General features: G+C 45.2%; 1 protein-coding gene across 1 annotated transcript in view; it reads left to right on the forward strand.

Annotated features, from left to right (window-relative positions):
* LOC133361351 (zinc finger protein 91-like) overlaps positions 1-24,101 on the forward strand; it is a gene marked incomplete at its 3' end in the record, with an annotated part of 52,789 nt that overhangs the window by 24,010 nt on the left and 4,678 nt on the right. The window contains exons 4-6 of the mRNA XM_061580281.1: positions 11,365-11,962; positions 14,129-14,308; positions 22,217-22,666. Of these exons, the coding sequence (XP_061436265.1) occupies positions 11,365-11,962; positions 14,129-14,308; positions 22,217-22,666 (1,228 nt within the window). The remainder of the gene's footprint in view (positions 1-11,364; positions 11,963-14,128; positions 14,309-22,216; positions 22,667-24,101) is intronic.

Genomic DNA, 24,101 nt, shown 5'->3' on the forward strand with positions numbered 1-24,101 from the left:
AACCTTTAAACTATGAGCTACACATTGTAACGTTTTAAAATAACACTACAAACTAGTATAGTAAACTAAAATGTTGTGAACTCTAACAATATTAGCTATGTGCGATACATTATAACGCGATAAAATTACATCATAAACTAGTGTTACAGATTAGAACACCGTACATTGAAGTGTGATATTCAAATCTCATTCGAATTCTTAGCTTCATACCGTGGTCCCCTAAGAATCACACTATGCTCGTGAGTATGTAACATGTCTGTATGTAATATGTACGCATTCAGATTCCAAAGAACACAGGATGAGATGTTATTATCCTTTGTGCAAGCACTTCCAAGAGTTCATGAACAGTGAGCCTGGTGAAATTTGGGGAGCGCATCGCCAGTAGTGACCCTTTGGTTCCTAGGGTGTTTCGGCCTTTCATACTATACACCCTCCCCAAAGGCGGCCAGCGACAGGGTGATCAATCCTACGCTTGCGTCCCATTCCCAATTAGTCATAGGAGTTGCCTTGTTGTTGATAGCCAACATCCCATGGGACTATGCATGGCAGGGGCGTCCTCCTCCCTGAGTCAAGCATTGTTGTCTGCATACCTCCTGGCCCTCTCACTTTGGGGCCCAGCTGGGGTCTTTCCTCTTCATCCAGAGCCACTGACTGCTGCCTTCTGCCGCCTCCGATACAGCTCTGATTGCCGAACGCTGGCTCTGGCCCTTAATTCCCAGGTCTCTAAGCAGTCTGGTTGTAGATGTTGCCACAAAACCTCTGCAGCCCACCTCCACTGGTCGGACTTCTGTGTTCCAGCCATGATGCCGTGCTTCGGCAGCTAGATCGGCATAGCGCAGATGTTTTCGCTCATAAGCCTCATCTACTGAGTCCTCCCAGGGTACTGTGAGCTCAATGATGAAGACCTTCTTGAGCGAACGGGACCAGAGCACCATGTCAGGTCTTAGGGTGGTGGTTGCGATCTCCGGAGGAAACACAAGTTGCCGGCCAATGTCAGCTAGCATTTTCCAGTCGCGGGCCAAGCGCAGCTGGTCTCGCTCTATTGGTGTAGAGCCGCTCTTCAGTGGTTTAGCCCCTTCGCGGACAAAGGTCGTCCGTAAGGGGTGTGATGCTGCTGGGGGTGGTAGGGAGTTGGTGGCAGCTCGCTTGTCCTCCAGGGCGGACGCAAGGTTTTTAAGGACTTGGTTGTGACGCCAAGTGTAGCGTCCTTGGGTGAGGCTTGTTTTACACCCTGTGAGAATGTGCCTGAGGTTGGCTGGCATGGAACAGAGGGCACAGTCCGGATCTTCACCATACCATTGGTGAAGATTAGTTTACATGTTTTTAAGTACAGGTGATTCCCAGTATACATCGGTATTCTGGACCTGAACGTTGCGAAACAATTCCTAACGAGGACATTTCCCCACCAGAGCGCAATCCGCTAATGAAAAGAACACGGGGCGGCGGGAACACGTGCTTCCATGGGCAGTGGGGGACAGGGCATGGTTGTATTGCCTACAGGTGCCACCGGGAAAATCCCCCAAGTTCATCCGCCCATGGTGGGGTCAGGTAGAGGTCATCGAGGTGGGTGATGTAAAGACAGTGCGTCAACTAAGGGACAATTGGTGACAACAAGATAGAGAGAGTTCGAGAAGGGAAGGCGAGACCAAGTGTGGGCGGAGGTTCACGCCGAGAATGAGAGAGGGGGAGGAACGAGGTTTGGGGCTGTGTTGGCTGGTTGCTGTCTCGTCGTCGTCGTTGCTATATCGTGACGCCTGGGGTCTGAAACCGCGTTAACGGCTAAATAAAAGAACCCTCTGCAGTCTGAGTCCGGAGTCATTACAATTGTAACGATTCATTATTTCACGGGCTAATATTGGGTTTGTGCGATTATTTTACATATTCATATTGAATATTGCTATTTGATGCCATTGAGATGGAACATTCATCCAGCAGTGGGCAGCTTGATCCTAATACCACCAAAGTGTTATTCAAATAATTTTAATTACATCCTAATCCTGCACCTTCTGTTTCACATATTCCACTATTTTTCGCACGTCCATATTACATACATACATGTTACATGCATACATATTACATACAGACATTACTAGAGGACCACGGTGTGAATTCGAATATCACAATTCAATGTTCGGTGTTCTAATCTTTAACACCAGTTTCTTGTTATTTTATAGCGTTATAATGTATAGCTCACACCATTATAGTTTACTATAAAACTAGTTTATAGTGTTATTTTAAAGCATTACAATGTATAGATCATAGTTTAAAGGTTATATTGTTAGAGTTTATAATGTTAGAGTATACAATGTGAGTTTACAATCTGAGAGTTTGTGGCCGTGCCCTGTTCTCGTGGGACCCGACACGGATTTGGAAATAATTGCTATGATCATGTCTGAGCTGGGATGAGCGACTAATGTTTACTTTGTTTAATCATAACTGTGTGTAGGTTAGTGCTATCGGGGCTTAGTGAATACTACTCATGAATGAACTCATACTTATTTCGGATATAAATTGAAATCATGTTGGTAGAACAAGTCGCCTGTCTTTTCTAGACGAAAGTGCGTCCGTAAATATACTGCTAAAATACACAGCATAGGGAAGGCTGCCTTGTTGGGGAGATGTAGTTTGGCTAAGGCGCTGTGGCCGCGTGATGACACGGATTCTGAAACAGTGGAGTTAAACACTCGCTGCTTGGCCCCGTCGACAGCAGCGAAGGCTGTCATATACCGCCCCATTTACGAGTTGGCTGTATGATGTGTATAGTTGAAGGTGCTAGGTGTTGTCTTCTTCTAACAGCTACTAACGTGCGTGTGTTGTCTGTTTTTAGGATTTGCCCATTGATGTAGTTATTTTTATTGCGGCGTTTTTTTGTTGAGTTCTGTCACTTGAGTGTTGCAGTTTGTTTAAGAATTCGTCACGTGAGCGTGGTGTTTTGCTTGTGGGAATTTCGCTTTGTCACAAATTGCGATTGTTATAATAATTGTAACGATTCATAATCTCATGAGTTAAGAATGGGTTTGTGCGTGATTCTTATACGATCACACTGTGATTCTAATGCTTCTAATGATATTATAATACCTTACCTCCGTTTAAATGGTTATAAATTAAAACACTAGTTTATAATCGTTTAATGTTTAGTGTTATAGTTTTTAGTATTACAGTTTACATGTTATAGAGTACAGTTTATCCCCGACATACTTAGGGATTAGGGACTGGTACGTTGATGAAGGATTAACTACGAGGACCTTTCCCCTCAAGGAACACGTGTTAATCGGGTAGACAGCCAAGATGCTGCCGGTTAAGGGCACACTTGTGTGACGGAGATCCTCCACCTGAAATTCTCTAATATTTTTGCTAGGAACATTATAAAATAAAGACCGGACAAACATTTGTTAAAAATACTTTTTATTAATCTGCAATCATTTTTATGTCAAAACTCGAAGGAAATATGTATTATGTCCTATGTTCACACATTTCCAGTAGGATGCAAACCATTTCCGTTCCAGGAATACCAAAGCATTTCCTTATTAGTTCACCACATTTGTTAACGGTGCGTCTATGTTGAAGTCAAGGCCATATATCCAACAAACGCGTCATCAATGTACATCCTGAAATCGGCTATCTAAAGTCGATTTTTTTATACTTGAAAACTGAAACGTTTAAAATGTTGAGTAAAGATGTACCTACAGACGCATTCCAACTTCAGCTCAACAGGAACACTTAACGACTACAATTGAACAGTCTCACAACCAGTCCTCATCACACCACTTCGACAAGTAATCCGATAACATTACAAACCACCACTGTGCACGCCAATAAACTCTCACAAAAACTCTAAAACTAAAATGGTCAAAATTACACACAAAAGTACTCGATACGGCTTAATAGATATAACCACATGACGTAATTTTTTTCAGTCACCCCGAGCTCTCTGGTTGACTCTCGAGCCACTCCATTACATCCAGCCATCTCTCGGGATCCAACTGCATGGGATCGAAGGTGGAAACTTCTTCAGGACTCATTGCAGCACCTTGAATTTCAGCTTTTCATTTCAGTTTCCATTCATTGTGGACCTTCGGATGCCTGTTAAGAGTTGACGACTGTGCAAATGCCTTCCCACACACAGGGCACAAGAATGGCTTCTCGCCCGTGTGTGTTCTCTGATGAGTTTGAAGAGTTGATGAGTCTGCAAATGTCTTCCCACACACAGGGCATAGGAATGGCTTCTCGCCCGTGTGTGTTCTCTGATGACTATGAAGATGTGATGACTGTGAAAATGTCTTCCCACACACAGAGCACAAGAATGGCTTCTCGCCCGTGTGTGTTCTCTGATGACTCTGAATATGTGATGAGTTTGCAAATTTCTTCCCACACACAGGGCACAGGCATGGCTTTTCGCCCGTGTGTGTTCTCTGATGACTCTGAAGATGTGATGACTGTGCAAATGTCTTCCCACACACAGAGCACAGGAATGGCTTCTCGCCCGTGTGTGTTCTCTGGTGTCTCTGAAGATTTGATGACCGTGCAAATGCCTTCCCACACACAGAACACAGGAATGGCTTCTCACCCGTGTGTGTTCTCTGGTGTCTCTTAAGACTTGATGACCATGAAAATGCCTTCCCACACACAGAGCAATTGAATTGTTCCTTGCCCCCGTGTGCGTGGGGCTGTGGAGAGCGTCTCTGCTCCATGTGAGCGTAGTAACAGCAGCGGTGTTATCGAGTCAAAAGTACGCTATTGGCCGCAAGGATGTTTAGCGTTGAGTTTTGGATTTTGTTAACTGCTAAAACAAGAACGACACTCGCGTCTAACAGAGACGCAAAAAAATTCCCGTAAATTTGACGACGAACACGTTTGAGAGTTTATCCGCGAAAATAGACACTTACTTGGAGATTCACGGTATATCGATGTCTGTAACCCGTCTGAAGATGTCGCCACCAACTCTCCCGACGCAAAGTCGCCTAACTGTCGACACAGCAATTGTGCTCGCCAGGCTGCATTGTCTCGCGGTTGAAGGGCGATCGGCAGAGCGACGAGTCGAGCGTCCAACCTCATCAAGTTCCCGCTCGAAATGGCATTGAGCTCTGCTTCTGATCCGCCTTATAACTCCCCCCCTAGGATCCAATCCTTTGTCTTTCAGGATATTTGCATTCGATTGTTAATTTTGGAAGGTACAATCCGCATGTCTATTAACATACCGAAGGGTAATGTGCCCATTGTGCTTCATGCATGAATATGTAAGTGCATCTCAGTGTGTAATTATGCGCTTATTTTGAATAAATGGAAAAACACGTTCCCCATGCCCTCCATTGTCCTCGATTTAAAGTGAACGTAGCCCCGTGGCGTTGCCAAAAATCGCCGAGCTTCGGGAGTGAGCACGTACAGACGCGTAGTGACCACACTTGCAATACAATCACTCTCACATCAGTAACCAAAATCCGATCTGGTACGTGGTCTCCGCTTGGTCTGGTTTGTATCCGTCATCACTCCGGAGACAAACAGCGAGGCATGGTTTGGCCAGCCACCACCTCGTTTGCCAAAACGACTTTAATAGCTGCTCTCAAACAACACTATCACCAATGGTGGTTTACAGGCGAGGCTGTTAAGCGGACAATCAGTCTTTTTGGGCAAGGCGCATGGGAAAATACACACCTCTGTTATCCCATAAACACAATACACAGCATCGGTAAGGCTGCCTTGTTGGGGAGAAGTATTTTTGGTAAGGTGCTGCAACTGGAGTTGTGACTGGGTTATCACACGGATTCCGAAAAGAAGCTTAGACAATACGATCCACTGCGCTCCATCTCCCCACATGAACGACGACATTCTGAGTTTAAAAAAAAGTGGAATATATATTTGTAAATACGTTTTTTAAATAATGTGTATTGTATCTATGTTACAATGTGTGATTGTTATACTCTTTATTTGTGTATACTGTATATACTTACATGGCTATTCGATTCCATTGATACGACACATTCATCCAACAGTGGAAAGTGTGATTCTAATACGAGTGGGATTCGAATAATTGTAATTCGATTCTAATCCTGCATATCCTACCCCCGGTTGGCATATTAACTTACCATACGTACAACCACAGTGTGATTCTAATTAGCTCAGTGCGATTCTAATGATTAGTGTGCGATTATAATCCCACACCTCCAATTATGTGGTTCTGCACTATAACAGTTAATCGTATTTTAAAGCGTAACAATGGCTAGGTTGTAGTTCATAGGTTATAATATTATATTTCACTATGTTAGAGTTTAACATGTGAGAGTTTACAATGTCAGAGTTGATCAAGAGCGTCAATCTTGATCGACGCAGAAGCAAATACAGCAGCAGCAACATCACATTTCGAGGGCGACGCAGCTACTTTTGATTCTGCTGCTTCCGCTGCTCAGATATTTGTTGCCAGGCCCTGCTCTCGCGGGACCCCACACGTCTTTGGAAATGATTGAGATGAAGATGTCTGAGCTGATAATTAAATTAATAAAGAGTACTTTGTTTGTGTGTATAGGTCTGTGTCATCGGGGATCAGCGAACACTGCTTATGAATGAACTCGCACACCTTTATGACAGACATTGTACTAATTTTCGTTGATCGAGACGAACAAGGCACGTGCCATGTCCAGACGAATTGATATTAACAATATTGTCCTTAAATATAATGCTAACACTGGATTAACGTTAACACTGGATTAATCATGCACATTTTAAACCCTGCCTATAGCATTTATGACTAACGATTCGCATTTGCACATAACATACATTCAAGCACAGTAAAATGCGCATACGAACATATTGTTACTAGAATAATTTTAATGCGATTCTAACCCTGCAAACCCCCACAGTTCGCATATCCGTCCCCCGATTCGATTGAACCTACACTTTACATACATATGAGCGATTAGAATGCTTCTAATGACATTCTCATACCGTAACTCCGTTTATGGTGGAATCTATTATAAAAAATAATTAAAGTCGTTGAATGTTTAGTGTTATTGTTCATAGTGTTATCAGTTTACATGTTATAGAGTACAGGTGATCCCCCGTATACTTCGGGTTTTGGGACCAGAACGTTGTGAAACGATTTACAACGAGGAACTTTCCCTGCCAGAGCGCAAGCCGCTAATGAAAAGAACACGGGGCGGCGGGAACACGTGCTTCCATGGGCGGTCGTAGACAGGTTGTATTGCCCAAAGGTGACACCGGGTACGTCCCCCAAGTTGCTCCGCCCACGGCGGCGACAGGTAGAAGTCATAGAGGTGAAATGGCCGCAGTGTGTACGCATGTAGTTATGTCCGTCCCCACCCAGACAGCTCATCCCCATGTCCTGTACAGCCCAAGTCTGGTGTGTCCAACGTGGTGGGGCACTCGGCAACGGGAACCGTACTCCAAATGAAATGTGTTGTGGCGCCCACAGTTTCTGAGCCCCTGAGGCCCGGGGTGCCTCAAGGATCCGCCACGTGCGAGGAACCGGTGCCTGGAGCCTGGTCAAATTCTTCAAAAGAAGCCAGGGACCTGCCTAATCCTTCAAGGCTGTGGTGCGAACCCTTGACGCCCCGAAATGCACAAGAATCTACCATGGGCGCGGGACGGGCGTCGAGAACCAGGTCAAAATGCGCAAGGTTGCGCTTGTAGGCTCCACGCAAAATATCAATGCTGTATATTATTAATTCTGACCTTACTCCCTCCCTTTGATGCTGCTAATCCTGCATAATGCATGGACATAATGACTTTGAAACCCCCCCGCCCACCTCCTACGCATTTCACAAGTAGTGCAAATCACATATCTGCATTTCCCATAAATATGCTAACATCCTCTTGATATGGAAATTATTTTGTCAAGACGCTCTTCGCTCCTCCATCGCAGCATAAATAGTCGCTCCAAGCCTGGAGCGTGACATACAGACTACGTCTACTTGACGGACCTGTTCTCCACCTGAGGACGGCTGCTTGCGTTGTGGCCGAAACGTCGTGAGAATTATTTTATTATGTTTTATTTTTATTATTTTATTACTTCCCTTCTACGTGACTTTACCGAAAGAACCAAGAAGATGTATATTGCTATTCGGTTCCATTGAGATGGAACATTCTACCAGCAGTGGGCAGCTTGATTCTAATACGACCATGGTGCGATTTTAATAATTTTGATGCGATTCTAAATCTGGCACCACCCAGGCCGCATTTACGACTCCCGATGTACATCTACATTTAACATACATTCTAGCTCAGTGTAATTCTAATACGACCCTAGTGTTATTCTAATAATTTTAATCCGATCATAATCCTGCACCCCCCCGTTCGCATATCCGACCACCGGTTCGCATGTCCAAAGGCAAAAGATGCATATTACATACGTACACTAGCAGTCGGCGCCCGCTTCGCGGGCGGTGTGTATATACTTGGTTGGTGGAGAGTTGAAAGTGGCTGGACACAATAGACATGTTTTGGTGATTGTTTTATGTTTATTTTTGTGAGGTTATATGTATTTTAATGAGACGCTCAATCGACAATATTAAATAATGCAACTTATTCAAATATAGAATGCAACTTATTCAAATATCTGCCGATCCACGATATTCTTCGTGTACACTCCGTCTTCCTCCTCGTCGTGAGGTCCCTCAATAAGCGCCTTGATGTTGGATCTTGCCGTGACTCGCGATAGTGCCACGTACAGTTGGCCGTGCGAGAAGCATGGCGTTGGTAGATATAATCCCAGGTTGTGAACAGTTTGCCCTTGCGCCTTGTTGATGGTCATCATGAAGGCTGGGACAATGGGGAACTGCTTGCGCCGAAGTCGAAATGGGAAGTCCTTCGTGTCGTCGTCGCTGATGAAGATGATCCGAGGGATCAACACCTTCTTACCGTTATGGGTTCCTGTCATGATAGTCGCGCGAATGACGGGTGACTTCATTTCCACGATGCGAAGCCGTGTTCCATTGCACAGGCCAGCGTCCGGGTTCAAGTTGCGCATCATAATCACTGGGATGCGTTTGTTGAGGATCAACTTGTGTGGCGGAACCCCGTTGATGTTCACCGAGTTGAGGACCTCTGTCTCAAAGAATGCTGACCCTGCTCTCTCGTTGTCCTCAACCGAATCTGTAGACAGGTACACTTGTGGAGCTTCTCTGAGGCGATCCGCGACAGCCTCATTCACTCGCTGCACAGCGGTGTTGGTCGGCGTCAGAATAGTGCGGCGAGCGAAGTAGTCGTTCGTTGCCACCGTAGGGTCATTCAATTCATCTGCACTGTACATGACATCGACAATCCTCTTCAACCCGATTGGCACGGGCAGATGACTGCCGTCCTCATCTCCGTCGATGTCTGGGTCGTATTCAGGATTGTCGATCACCATGGCACGCGGAATCTTCATGCAATCCGGACCGAGGTCAGGATCATCTTCATGCCTATCCTCTCCGACTTCCAAAAGAAAAGTTCTGCGGCTGATTCTTGGTTCTCTGCGCACTGGACTCTCATGTTCACAGTCAGATGAACTTGCTTGAAGTGGGACCGCAGGTTGGACGACTTGAAACACGCATCCACAGTATCATCTGGTGTTCCTTTCTTGACAACTGGCAGAATCTGTCGAAAGTCATCGGACAGGACAACCACTTTGCCTCCAAACGGTTCATGCAGATTGTCCAAAATATCGCGAAGCGTGCGATCCACCGCTTCAAACGCAAACCGGTGCATCATTGGGGCTTCATCCCAAACGATAAGACTTGCCTCCTTGATAAATGCTTTGAGCTTGGACTGTTTGCGAATGAAGCATGTGGATATGTTCGTCGGTTTCAACGGGATCTTGAACGTGCAATGCGCGGTACGGCCGCCTGGAAGCAGCAGCGAGGCAATGCCGCTGGAAGCAACAGTAATCGCAATCTTGCCTTGAAGACGTATCTTCGCCAGCACATGGTTGAGCAGCGTGGACTTCCCCGTGCCGCCCGGACCATCGATGAAGAACAGCTTTTGATCGGGTTGACTGTCTTCGACTGAGCCAACAATTTCGTCGTAGATTTCTGTCTGGTTCGTGTTGAGTCTGTCAGCATCTTCTACGATGTCTTGTAGCTCGTTTCTATCATATCCTTCCAATTCGCGGCGGATATGGATCTTCGCAAGCTGCGAGTCCAAGACCAAGTGTGGGTACTCGGAAAGCTGCGGGAGGTCGTCAAAGTCCGACAGAGCCATCCCACCTGCCGTGAGGAACTCGTGGAGGCTGTGAAGGGTCTTGAACTTTACCATTTGTTCTTTGTTGGTCAGCTCGCGGTACTGGTACTCGTAATCGCGGGCCAATTCGTCGTAGAATTTATCCCAGAGATCCTTCGTATCTGCTGGCATGGAATACAGCAGAATCGTAGCGAAGAGTTGACGAAGCTGGTACGGCATCTGAAAGAACGAGGCTTCTTCTAGACACGCAACCCATTCGCGATCGCTCTCAAGGTAGCCTGCTCGCATTTGATCAACTCTGATATTGTATACTCTCACATGTTAAGCTCTATCATAGTGAAACATAATAGTATAACCTATGAACTACAACCTATCCATTGTAACGCTGTAAAATAATATTACCTATTGGGTTTCACTCCCTCGTCGAGAAGGCCGCTCTCTTCCTTTTCTAAAGTTACATGCTAATTTCTCTGCATTCACTTTAAATCGAGGACAACGTTTTTCCATTTATTCAAAATAAGCGCACAATTACACACTGAAATGCACTTACATATTCATGCATGAAGTACAATGGACACATTACTCTTCGGTATGTTAATAGATATGCGGATTGTACCTTCCAAAATTAACAATCGAATGCAAAAATCCTGAAAGACAAAGGATTGGATCCGAGGGGGGGAGTTATAAGGCGGCTCAGAAGCAGAGCTCAATGCCATTTCGAGAGGGAACTTGATGAGGTTGGACGCTCGACTCGTCGCTCTGCTGTTCGCCCTTCAACCGCGAGACAACGCAGCCTGGCGAGCACAATTGCTGTGTCGACAGTTAGGCGACTTTGCGTCGGGAGAGTTCGTGGCGACATCTTCAGACGGGTTCCAGACATCGATATACCGTGAATCTCCAAGTAAGTGTCTATTTTCGGGGATAAACTCTTAAACGTTTTCGTCGTCAAATTAGCGGGATTTTTTTGCGTCTCGGTTAGAGTGTCGTTCTTGTTTTAGCAGTTAACAAAATCTGAAACTCAACGCTAAACATCCTTGCGGCCGATAGTGTACTTTTGACTCAATAACACCGCTGCTGTTACTACGCTCACATGGAGCAGAGATGCTCCCCACAGCCCCACGCACACGGAGGCAAGAAGCAATTCAATTGCTCTGTGTGTGGGAAGTCATTTTCACGGCCATCACATCTTCAGAGTCACCAGAGAACACACACGGGCGAGAAGCCATTCCTGTGCCCTGTGTGTGGGAAGACATTTGCAAGGTCATCACATCTTCAGATTCATCAGAGAACACACACGGGCGAGAAGCCATTCCTGTGCCCTGTGTGTGGGAAGAAATTTGCAAACTCATCACATCTTCAGAGTCATCAGAGAACACACACGGGCGAGAAGCCATTCCTGTGCTCTGTGTGTGGGAAGGCATTTGCACAGTCATCACATCTTCAGATTCATCAGAGAGCACACACGGGCGAGAAGCCATTCCTGTGCCCTGTGTGTGGGAAGACATTTGCAAGGTCATCACATCTTCAGATTCATCGGAGAACACACACGGGCGAGAAGCCATTCCTGTGCCCTGTGTGTGGAAAGAAATTTGCAAACTCATCACATCTTCAGAGTCATCAGAGAACACACACGGGCGAGAAGCCATTCCTGTGCTCTGTGTGTGGGAAGGCATTTGCACAGTCATCACATCTTCAGATTCATCAGAGAGCACACACGGGCGAGAAGCCATTCCAGTGCCCTGTGTGTGGGAAGGCATTTTCACAGTCGTCAAATCTTAACACGCATCAAAAGGTCCACAATGATAGGAAACTGAAATCAAAAGCTGAAGTTCAAGGTGCTGCATTGAGTCCTGAAGAATTTTCCACCCTCGATCCCATGCAGTTGGATCCCGAGAGATGGCTGGATGTAATGGAGTGGCTCGAGGATCAAACCGAGAGCTCGGGGTGACTAAAATATAATGTTGCATGTGGTTATACCTTTTAATCCGTATCGAGTACTTTGTGTGTAATTTTGACCATTTTAGTTTTACAGTTTTTGTGAGAGTTTAATGACGTGCCCAGTGGTGGTTTGTAATGTTATCGGATTACTTGCCGAATTGGTGTGAAGAGCACTGGTTGTGAGAGGGTTCAATTGTAGTCGTTAAGTGTCCCTGTTGAGCTAAAGTTGAAATGCCTCTGTAGGTACATCTTTACTCAACATTTCAAAGGTTTTTTTTCAAGTATATAGCTTTTTTTGATTGGTATTAATCGACTTTAGATAGCCGATGTCAGGATGTACATTGACGCGTTCGTTGGATATATGGCCTTGACTTCAACATAGACGCACAGTGAACAAATGTGGTGAACTAATAAGGAAATCATGGAAATTATACTTTAACGCTTTGGTATTCCTGGAACGGAAATTGTTTGCATTGTACTGGAAATGTGTGAACATAGGACATAATAAATATTCCCTTCGAGTTTTGACGTCAACATTATTGCAGATGAATAAAAACGTATTTTTTACATATGTTTGTCCGGTCTTTATTTTATAATGTTCCTAGCAAAAACATGTTAAGCGAGTTTCAGGTGGAGGATCTCCGTCACACAAGTGTGCCCTTACCCGGCAGCATCTTGGCTGTCTACCCGATTAACACGTGTTCCTTGAGGGGAAAGGTCCCCGTAGTTAATCGTTCATCAACGTACCAGTCCCTAATCCCTAAGTATGTCGGGGATAAACTGTACTCTATAACATGTAAACTGTAATACTATAAACTATAACACTAAACATTAAACGATTATTAACTAGTGTTTTAATTTATAACCATATAAACGGAGGTAAGGTATTATAATATCATTAGAAGCATTAGAATCACAGTGTGATCGTATAAGAATCACGCACAAACCCATTCTTAACTCATGAGATTATGAATCGTTACAATTATTATAACAATCGCAATTTGTGACAAAGCGAAATTCCCACAAGCAAAACACCACGCTCACGTGACGAATTCTTAAACCAACTGCTACACTCAAGTGACAGAACTTAACAAAAAAACTCCGCAATAAAAAGAACAACATCTATGGACAATCCTAAAAACAGACAACACACGCACGTTAGTAGCTGTTAGAAGAAGACAACACCGAGCACCTTCAACTATACACATCATACAGCCAACTCGTAAATGGGGCGGTATAAGACAGCCTTCGCTGCTGTCGACGGGGCCAAGCAGCGAGTGTTTAACTCCATTGTTTCAGAATCCGTGTCATCACACGGCCACAGCGCCTTACCCAAACTACATCTCCCCAACAAGGCAGCCTTCCCTATGCTGTGTATTTTAGCAGTATATTTATGGACGCACTTGAAGATAACAATTCGTCTAGAAAAGGCAGGCGACTTGTTTTACCAACACGATTTCAAAAATTTCTATCCGAAAGAAGTATGAGTTCATTCATGAGTAGTATTCACGAAGCCCCGATTGCACTAACCTACACACAGTTATGATTAAACAAAGTAAACATTAGTCGCTCATCTCAGCTCAGACATGATCATAGCAATTATTTCCACATCCGTGTCGGGTCCCACGAGAACAGGGCACGTTCACAAACTCTCAGATTTTAAACTCACATTGTATACTCTAACATTATAAACTCTAACAATATAACCTTTAAACTATAAGCTATACATTGTAACGCTTTAAAATAACAATACAAACTAGTGTTATAATAAACTATACTGCTGTGAACTCTAACAAGATAAGCTATGAGCGATATATTATAACGCTATAAAATAACATCATAAACTAGTGTTACAGATTAGAACACCGTACATTGAAGTGTGCTATTCGAATCTCATTTGAATTCTTAGCTTCACACCGTGGTCCTCTAAGAATCACACTATGCTCGTCAGTATGTAACATGTCTGTATGTAATATGCATGAATATAATGTCTGTATGTAACATGTATGCATGTCATCAGAGAACACACACGGGCGAGAAGCCATTCCTGTGCCCTGTGTGTGGGAAGACATTTGCAGACTCATCAACTCTTCAAACTCATCAGAGAACACACACAGTCGAGAAGCCGTTCCTGTGCTCTGTGTGTGGGAAGACATTTGCACACAAGTCACACATCAACAGGCATCAGAAGGTCCACAATGATAGGAAACTGAAATCAAAAGCTGAAATTCAAGGTGCTGCAATGAGTCCTGAAGAAGTTTCCACCTTCGATCCCATGCAGTTGGATCCCGAGAGATGGCTGGATGTAATGGAGTGGCTCGAGAGTCAACCAGAAAGCTAGCGGTGACTGAAAAAATATTATGTCATGTGGTTATACCTTTTAAGCCGTATCGAGTACTTTTGTGTGTAATTTTGACCATTTTAGTTTTACAGTTTTTTTAGAGTTTAATGACGTGCACAGTGGTGGTTTGTAATGTTATCGGATTACTTGCCGAAGTGGTGTGATGAGCTCTGGTTGTGAGAGGGTTCAATTGTAGTCGTTAAGTGTTCCTGTTGAGCTAAAGTTGGATTGCGTCTGTAGATACATCTTTACTCAACATTTAAAAGTTTTTTTTTCAAGTATATGGCTTTTTTTGATTGGTATTAATCGACTTTAGATAGCGATTTCAGGATGTACATTGATGACGCGTTCGTTGGATATATGGCCTTAACTTCAACATAGACGCACAGTGAACAAATGTGGTGAACTAATAAGGAAATCATGGGGAATGATACTTTAACGCTTTGGTATTCCTGGAACGGAAATAGTTTGCATTGTACTGGAAATGTAATAAATATTCCCTTCGAGTTTTGACGTAAAAATGATTGCAGATGAATAAAAACGTATTTTTAACAAATGTTTGTCCGTTCTTTATTTTATAATGTTCCTAGAAAAAACATGTTAAGCGAGTTTCAGGTGGAGGATCTCCGTCACACAAGTGTGCCCTTAACCGGCAGCATCTTGGCTGTCTAACCGATTAACACATGTTCCTTGAGGGGAAAGGTCCCCGTAGTTAATCGTTCATCAACGTAACAGTCCCTAATCCAAAGTATGTCGGGGATAAACTGTACTCTATAACATGTAAACTGTAATACTATAAACGATAACACTAAACATTAAATGATTATAAACTAGTGTTTTAATTTATAACCATATAAACGGAGGTAAGGTATTATAATATCATTAGAAGCATCAGAATCACATTGTGGTCGTATAAGAATCGCACTCTGCTAATATGTTTGTATAGTGTACGTGCAAGGATCGGATACAAATTATTACAATTACAACATGGTCATATTACAATCACGATTTTCACTGCTAGATGTCATCGAATAACAAAAGACGGAATTATTTATATAAATACAAGCACAAACCCATTATAAACTCATGAGATTATGAATCGTTACAATTATTATAACAATCACAAATTGTGACAAAGCGACATTCCCACAAGCAAAACACCACGCTCACGTGACGAATTCTTAAACAAACTGCTACACTCAAGTGACAGAACTTAACAAAAAAACGCCGCAATAAAAAAAACAACATCAATGGACAAATCGTAAAAACAGACAACACACGCACGTTAGTAGCTGTTAGAAGAAGACAACACCTAGCACCTTCAACTATACACATCATACAGCCAACTCGTAAATGGAGCGGTATATGACAGCCTTCGCTGCTGTCGATGGGGACAAGCAGCGAGTGTTTAACTCCATTGTTTCAGAATCCGTGTCATCACACGGCCACAGCGCCTTAGCCAAACTACATCTCCCCAACAAGGCAGCCTTCTCTATGCTGTGTATTTTAGCAGTTTATTTACGGACGCACTTGAAGATAACAATTCGTCTAGAAAAGGCAGGCGACTTGTTCTACCAACACGATTTCAATTTATATCCGAAAGAAGTATGAGTTCATTCATGAGTAGTATTCACTAAGCCCCGATGGCACTTACCTACACACAGTTATGATTAAACAAAGTAAACATTAGTCGCCCATCTCAGCTCAGAAATGATCATAGCAATTATTTCCAAATCCGTGTCGGGTCCCACGAGAACAGGGCACGTCCACAAACTCTCAAATTGTAAACTCACATTGCATACTCTAACATTATAAACTCTAACAATATAACCTTTAAACTATGAGCTATACATTGCGACGTTCTAAAATAACACTACAAACTAGTGTTATAGTAAACTATAATGCTGTGAACTCTAACAATATAAGCTATGAGCGATATATTATAACGCTATAAAATAACATCATAAACTAGTGTTACAGATTAGAACACCGTACATTGAAGTGTGCTATTCGAATCTCATTTGAATTCTTAGCTTCACACCGTGGTTCTCTAAGAATCACACTATGCTCGTCAGTATGTAACATGTCTGTATGTAATATGCATGAATATAATGTCTGTATGTAACATGTATGCATGTCATCAGAGAACACACACGGGCGAGAAGCCATTCCTGTGCCCTGTGTGTGGGAAGACATTTGCAGACTCATCAACTCTTCAAACTCATCAGAGAACACACACAGTTGAGAAGCCGTTCCTGTGCTCTGTGTGTGGGAAGACATTTGCACACAAGTCACACATCAACAGGCATCAGAAGGTCCACAATGATAGGAAACTGAAATCAAAAGCTGAAATTCAAGGTGCTGCAATGAGTCCTGAAGAAGTTTCCACCTTCGATCCCATGCAGTTGGATCCCGAGAGATGGCTGGATGTAATGGAGTGGCTCGAGAGTCAACCAGAAAGCTAGCGGTGACTGAAAAAATATTATGTCATATTAAGCCGTATCGAGTACTTTTGTGTGTAATTTTGACCATTTTAGTTTACAGTTTTTGTGAGAGTTTAATTACGTGCCCAGTGGTGGTTTGTAATGTTATCGGATTACTTGCCGAAGTGGTGTGATGAGCACTGGTTGTGAGAGGGTTCAATTGTAGTCGTTAAGTGTTCCTGTTGAGCTAAAGTTGGAATGCGTCTGTAGTTAGATCTTTACTCAACATTTTAAAAGGTTTTTTTCAAGTATATAGCTTTTTTTGGTTGGTAATAATCGACTTTAGATAGTCGATTTCAGGATGTACATTGATGACGCGTTCGTTGGATATATGGCCTTGACTTCAACATAGACGCACAGTGAACAAATGTGGTGAACTAATAAGGAAATCATGGGGAATGAAACTTTAACGCTTTGGTATTCCTGGAACGGATATGGTTTGCATTGTACTGGAAATGTGTGAACATAGGACATAATAAATATTCCATTCGAGTTTTGACGTAAAAATTATTGCAGATGAATAAAAACGATTTTTTAACAAATGTTTGTCCGGTCTTTATTTTATAATGTTCCTAGCAAAAACATGTTAAGATAATTTCAGATGGAGGATCTCCGTCACACAAGTATGTCGGGGATAAACTGTACTCTATAACATGTCAACTGTAATACTATGAACGATTAACACTAAACATTAAACGATTATAAACTAGTGTTTCAATTTATAACCATATAAACGGAGCTAAGGTATTATAATATCATTAGAAGCATTAGAATCACAGTGTGGTCGTATAAGAATCGCTAATATGTATGTATAGTGTACGTGCAAGGATCGGATAAAAATTATTACAATTACAACATGGTCATATGCAATCACGATTTTCACTGCTAGATGTCATCGATTAACAAGACGGAATATATTTATATAAATACACGCGCAAACCCATTATAAACGCATGCGATTATGAATCGTTACAATTTTATAACAATCACAAATTGTAACAAAGCGAAATTCCAACAAGCAAAACACCACGCTCACGTGACGAATTCTTAAAGAAACTGCAACACTCAAGTGACAGAACTCAACAAAAAAACGCCGCAAAAAAAACAACATCAATGGGCAAGTCTTAAAAACAGAAAACACACGCACGTTAGCAGCTGTTAGAAGAAGACAACACCTAGCACCTTCAACTATACACATCATACAGCCAACTCGTAAATGGGGCGGTATATGACAGCCTTCGCTGCTGTCGACGGGGCCAAGCAGCGAGTGTGTGGGGGCCGTTGGCCCCCGGGGTCCCTCCCGCCTGCATCCCCTATTCCGTTTACGTTACCCCACCTCCCTATTACCCGCTACGGTTTCGCCGGCATTCGAACGCGACGCCCCTACTGTTACAGCCTCGCGCCGCGCTCCCACGCTGCGAGCAGACGTGCGCACACCATCATCAATCAAACGCCGTGCTCGCAGTATAGCCCTGTGCGGCACGTTACCAATGCGCATCCGTATCCGACACGTAACGAACGTACGCACACACACACACCGCTTCGTGCACTCCAACTCCACACGGACTACTCAAGTTACGATCGCGCACCTGTATCACACACGGAGTGAACACACACGACACCCACTCTCGCACCGCTCTGCGCAGCGCTCCCCCGAGGCGAGCTGCAGCACTACAGAATCACTGCGTACACACGCGCACCCACACGCTCACACTGCACGGCAAGATCACGCGAGACCACGCTTCACTATTAATGATTTATTATATGCTACCTGCGAATTGATGTTGAATCAGTGAGTCGACGAGGCTGGCCTATTCCACCCAAACCTGTACCTATTCCCTATTTATCGGCTTACGCTACCCTACTTCACCTCCCCACTCACAGCGCACCTCGATGCGTCGCGCGGACGCCCGGGTCGCTGGCTGGAGCCGCGGCTGGTCCGCTGGCCTGGAGAGAAGAGCGCGATTTCCCCTCTGCGCCCCTCTATTTATCCTCCCTACCTCAAAGGGGATGCTGCGCTGAACAATGGGCTCGTGCACCTCGAGCCCGCGCACGGCGGTTCCGGGCGCTTTTGATCTGCTAATCAGTGAGCGGCGTTGGCGGCGTACATCCTAATTACTCCCTTACCCTTCCTAACAATGGGGCCTGCGCGCTCAAGCGTAATGTTCCCAACCCTCCATGACTATGCGCAAGAGCCCATGCGGTCCCGCTATTCATGCTGTCCCCTCCCTCCTCCGCCTGTCTCGTCGACCCGTGGGGGTGTGTGGGAGGGAAAATGCGCCTCCACCGCGGTGGCCGAATGCCCCACGCCGCGACCACACCATATTAAGGCTGGTCGCAGCGCCGCGGCGCAACGTAGCACGGGGGAGGTCGTCCAATTCCCTGATCGCCAGAAACCGTGAGAGTTAACCCCGATAAGAGTTTCTCGGATAAAAACCGGTCGGCCAGGTAACCTCCCCTTCCAGCTCTATGGGTGGGGGAAAATGCGTGCGGGTGTGTTCATGTGAGGTGAGGGGGACGCGGGGTTGGCTCCGTTGCTTGGTGGTGGCGAGGTCGGGGATTTGGGCGCCTGCCGAATGGCTTCGTGGCGGCGGCATCACAAATTCTTTCACACGTACGTGCGCGCTCGACAAGGGCGTTAAAGGGAAGACGTGGGCAGCTCATGTCTGGCTGCCACCACGCCGTGCGAGACAGGTACCGCTGGATTTTCTCGGCGGCCAGTTCCTCAATAACATCAGTTGCGTACCCCGGGCGTGCGATCTTTGTTAACTCGCGCACATCCTCGGCGTAATCACGTAGATCTTCGCCAGGTTGGCGACGGCGCGCCTCTAAGGCCGATTTTGCTTCCTCCTCGTCACGCGTGCCAAAACGCTGATCGAGTCGGCGCATCAGCTCCTCTAGCTGTGTCTGTGCGCTCGCGGGTAACGCTTCTACAAAATCGGCTGCCCGCCCATCAAGATTCATATTAAGTTGACGTACTGCCCGCGCGTCCGTCCATCCATTAATTTCCTTGGCCCCTAAGAGATTGCGGGCGAATGCCTTCCACGAAGGGGCCCCCCGGCCGGTAAATATTAGTCTTATTTTAGCGTGAGGTAACGCGGGGGTCTGTACCGCTTCTGACACCAATTTGTGGGGGCCGTTGGCCCCCGGGGTTCCTCCTGCCTGCATCCCCTATTCCGTTTACGTTACCCCACCTCCCTATTACCCGCTACGGTTTCGCCGGCATTCGAACGCGACGCCCCTACTGTTACAGCCTCGCGCCGCGCTCCCACGCTGCGAGCATACGTGCGCACATCATCATCAATCAAACGCCGTGCTCGCAGTATAGCCCTAGTGCGGCACGTTACCAATGCGCATCCGTATCCGACACGTAACGAACGTATGCGCACTCCCACACACAGCTCTGCGCGGCACTCACTCAACACTGACCACTCACGTTAGGATCGTGCACCTGTATTATACACGTCGTGAACGTGCGTGCACACACATACAGCTCCACACGCGATACCCACACTTGCGCCGCTCTGCGCCGCGCTGGCCGCTCACGTTATGATCGCGCACCTGGGGTACGCCGATTACGCACGCCGAGAGCTTACGCATACACCGTGCCACGCGCGTTCACACTTATAACACGAGATCAGACGAGACCACGCTTCGCTATTAATGATTTATTACCTGGTAACTAATGTTGAATCAGGGAGTCGACGAGGCTGGCCTATTCCACTAAATCTGTACCTATTCTCTATTTATCGGCTATGATCCTACTTCACCTCCCCACTCACTGTTTGGTGCCCGCGGAGGTTCGCTGCTCTCTGCGCTAACAGCGTACCTCGATGCGTCGCACGGACGTTCGGGTCGCTGGCTGGAGCTGCTGCTGGTCCGCTGGCCTGGAGAGAAGAGAGCGATTTCCCCTCTGCGCCCCCTATTTATCCTCCCTACCTCAAAGGGGATGCTGCGCTGAACAATGGGCTCGTGCACCTCGAGCCCGCGCACGGCGGTTCCGGGCGCTTTTGATCTGCTAATCAGTGAGCGGCGTTGGCGGCGTACATCCTAATTACTCCCTTACCCTTCCTAACAATGGGGCTTGCGCGCTCAAGCGTAATTATGCCGTCCCTCCGCTGCCGGTGCGGGGGTGCCTGATTATGCAGTTCAGATGCGCTGCGTGTTTTCTAATGATGCTCCTCCATCACAATGCTTATTCCCTCTGCCTGCCCCGTCGCTACTGGCGTGTGTGGGGGAGAAATGCGCCTCAACCGCGGTGGCCGAATGCCCCACGCCGCGACCACACCATACTAAGGCTGGTCGCAGCGCCGCGGTGCCACGTAGCACGGGGGAGGTCATCCAATTCCCTGATCGCCGGAAACCGTGAGAGTTGATCCCGATAAGGATTTCTCGGATAAAAACCGGTCGGCCAGGCGATCTCCCCTCGGAGCTCTATGGGGGGGGGGAAATGAGTGCGGGTGTGTTCATGTGAAGTGAGGTGAGGGAGACGCGGGGTCGGCTCCGTTGCTTGGTGGTGGCGAGGTCGGGGATTTGGCGCCTGCCGAACGGCTTCGCAGCGGCGGCATCACACAACGCTAGGAAGAAGATTACCTATTGGGTTTCACTCCCTCGTCGAGAAGGCCGCTCTCTTCCTTTTCTAAAGTTACATGCTAGTTTCTCTGCATTCACTTTAAATCGAGGACAAAGTTTTTATTCAAAATAAGCGCACAATTACACACTGAGATGCACTTACATATTCATGCATGAAGCACAATGGGCACATTACCCTTCGGTATGTTAATAGCCATGCGGATTGTGCCTTCCAAAATTAACAATCGAATGCAAATATCCTGAAAGACAATAGATTGGATCCTAGGGGGGGAGTTATAAGGCGGCTCAGAAGCAGAGCTCAATGCCATTTTGAGAGGGAACTTGATGAGGTTGGACGCTCGACTCGTCGCTCTGCTGATCGCCCTTCAACCGCGAGACAACGCAGCCTGGCGAGCACAATTGCTGTGTCGACAGTTAGGCGACTTTGCGTCGGGAGAGTTCGTGGCGACATCTTCAGACGGGTTCCAGACATCGATATACCGTGAATCTCCTAGTAAGTGTCTATTTTCGCGTCGTTAAATTAGCGGGATTTTTTTGCATCTCGGTTAGACGCGAGTGTCGTTCTTGTTTTAGCAGTTAACAAAATCCAAAACATCTTGCGGCCGATAACGTACTTTTGACTCAATAACACCGCTGCTGTTACTACACTCACATGGAGCAGAGAGGCTCTCCACAGCCCCACGCACACGGAGGCAAGAAGCCATTCAATTGCTCTGTGTGTGGGAAGTCCTTTTCACGGTCATCACATCTTAAGAGACACCAGAGAACACACACGGGCGAGAAGCCATTCCTGTGCCCTGTGTGTGGGAAGACATTTGCACGGTCATCACATCTTCAGAGTCACCAGAGAACACACACGGGCGAGAAGCCGTTTCTGTGCTCTGTGTGTGGGAAGACATTTGCACACTCATCACATCTTCAGAGTCACCAGAGAACACACACCGGCGAGAAGCCATTCCTGTGCCCTGTGTGTGGAAAGGCATTTGCAGACTCATCAACTCTTCAAACTCATCAGAGAACACACATGGGCGAGAAGCCATTCCTGTGCCCTGTGTGTGGGAAGGCATTTGCACACTCATCAACTCTTCAAGATCATAAGAGAACACACACGGGCGAGAAACCATTCCTGTGCTCTGTGTGTGGGAAGAAATTTGCACACTCATCAACCAGGAACAGGCATCAGAAGGTCCACAATGATAGGAAACTGAAATCAAAAGCTGAAATTCAAGGTGCTGCAATGAGTCCTGAAGAAGTTTCCACCTTCGATCCCATGCAGTTGGATCCCGAGAGATGGCTGGATGTAATGGAGTGGCTCGAGGATCAAACAGAGAGCTCGGGGTGACTGAAAAAATATTACGTCATGTGGTTATACCTATTAAGCCGTTTCGAGTACTTTTGTGTGTAATTTTGACCATTTTAGTTTTACAGTTTTTTTGAGAGTTTAATTACGTGCACAGTGGTGGTTTGTTATGTTATCGGATTACTTGCCGAATTGGTGTGAAGAGCACTGGTTGTGAGAGGGTTCAATTGTAGTCGTTAAGTGTTCCTGTTGAGCTAAAGTTGGAATGCGTCTGTAGGTACATCTTTACTCAACATTTTAAACAGTTTTTTTCAAGTATATAGCTTTTTTGAATGGTATTAATCGACTTTAGATAGCCGGTTTCCGGATGTACATTGATGACGTGTTCGTTGGATATATGGCCTTGACTTCAACATAGACGCACAGTGAACAAATGTGGTGAACTAATAAGGACATCATGGGGAATGAAACTTTAACGCTTTGGTATTCCTGGAACGGAAATGGTTTGCATTGTACTGGAAATGTTTGAACATAGGACATAATAAATATTCCCTTTGAGTTTTGACGTAAAAATGATTGCAGATGAATAAAAACGTATTTTTAACAAATGTTTGTCCGGTCTTTATTTTATAATGTTCCTAGCTTAAAACATGTTAAGAGAATTTTAGGTGGAGGATCTCCGTCACACAAGTGTGCCCTTAACCGGCAGCATCTTGGCTGTCTACCCGATTAACACGTGTTCCTTGAGGGGAAAGGTCCCCGTAGTTAATCGTTCATCAACGTACCAGTCCCTAATCCCGAAATATGTTGTACCTTATAACATGTAAACTGTAATACTATAAATAATAACACTAAACTTTAAACGATTATAAACTAGTGTTTTAATTTATAACCATATAAACGGAGGTAAGGTATTATAATATCATTAGAATTACAGTGTGTTAGTATAAGAATCGCTAATATGTTTGTATAGTGTACGTGCAAGGATCGGATAAAAATTATTACAATTACAACATGGTCATATTACAATCACGATTTTCACTGCTAGATGTCATCGAATAACAAAAGACGGAATATATTTATATAAATCCACGCACAAACCCATTATAAACTCATGACATTATGAATCGTTACAATTATTATAACAATCACAAATTGTGACAAAGCGAAATTCCCACAAACAAAACACCACGCTGACGTGACGAATTCTTAAACAAACTGCAACACTCAAGTGACAGAACTCAACATAAAAACGTCGCAATAAAAAGAACAACAT

This window comes from Lethenteron reissneri, chromosome 72 (assembly GCF_015708825.2).
Source record: "Lethenteron reissneri isolate LAM-NWPU_2019-01 chromosome 72, ASM1570882v1, whole genome shotgun sequence".
Lineage (NCBI taxonomy): Eukaryota > Metazoa > Chordata > Hyperoartia > Petromyzontiformes > Petromyzontidae > Lethenteron > Lethenteron reissneri.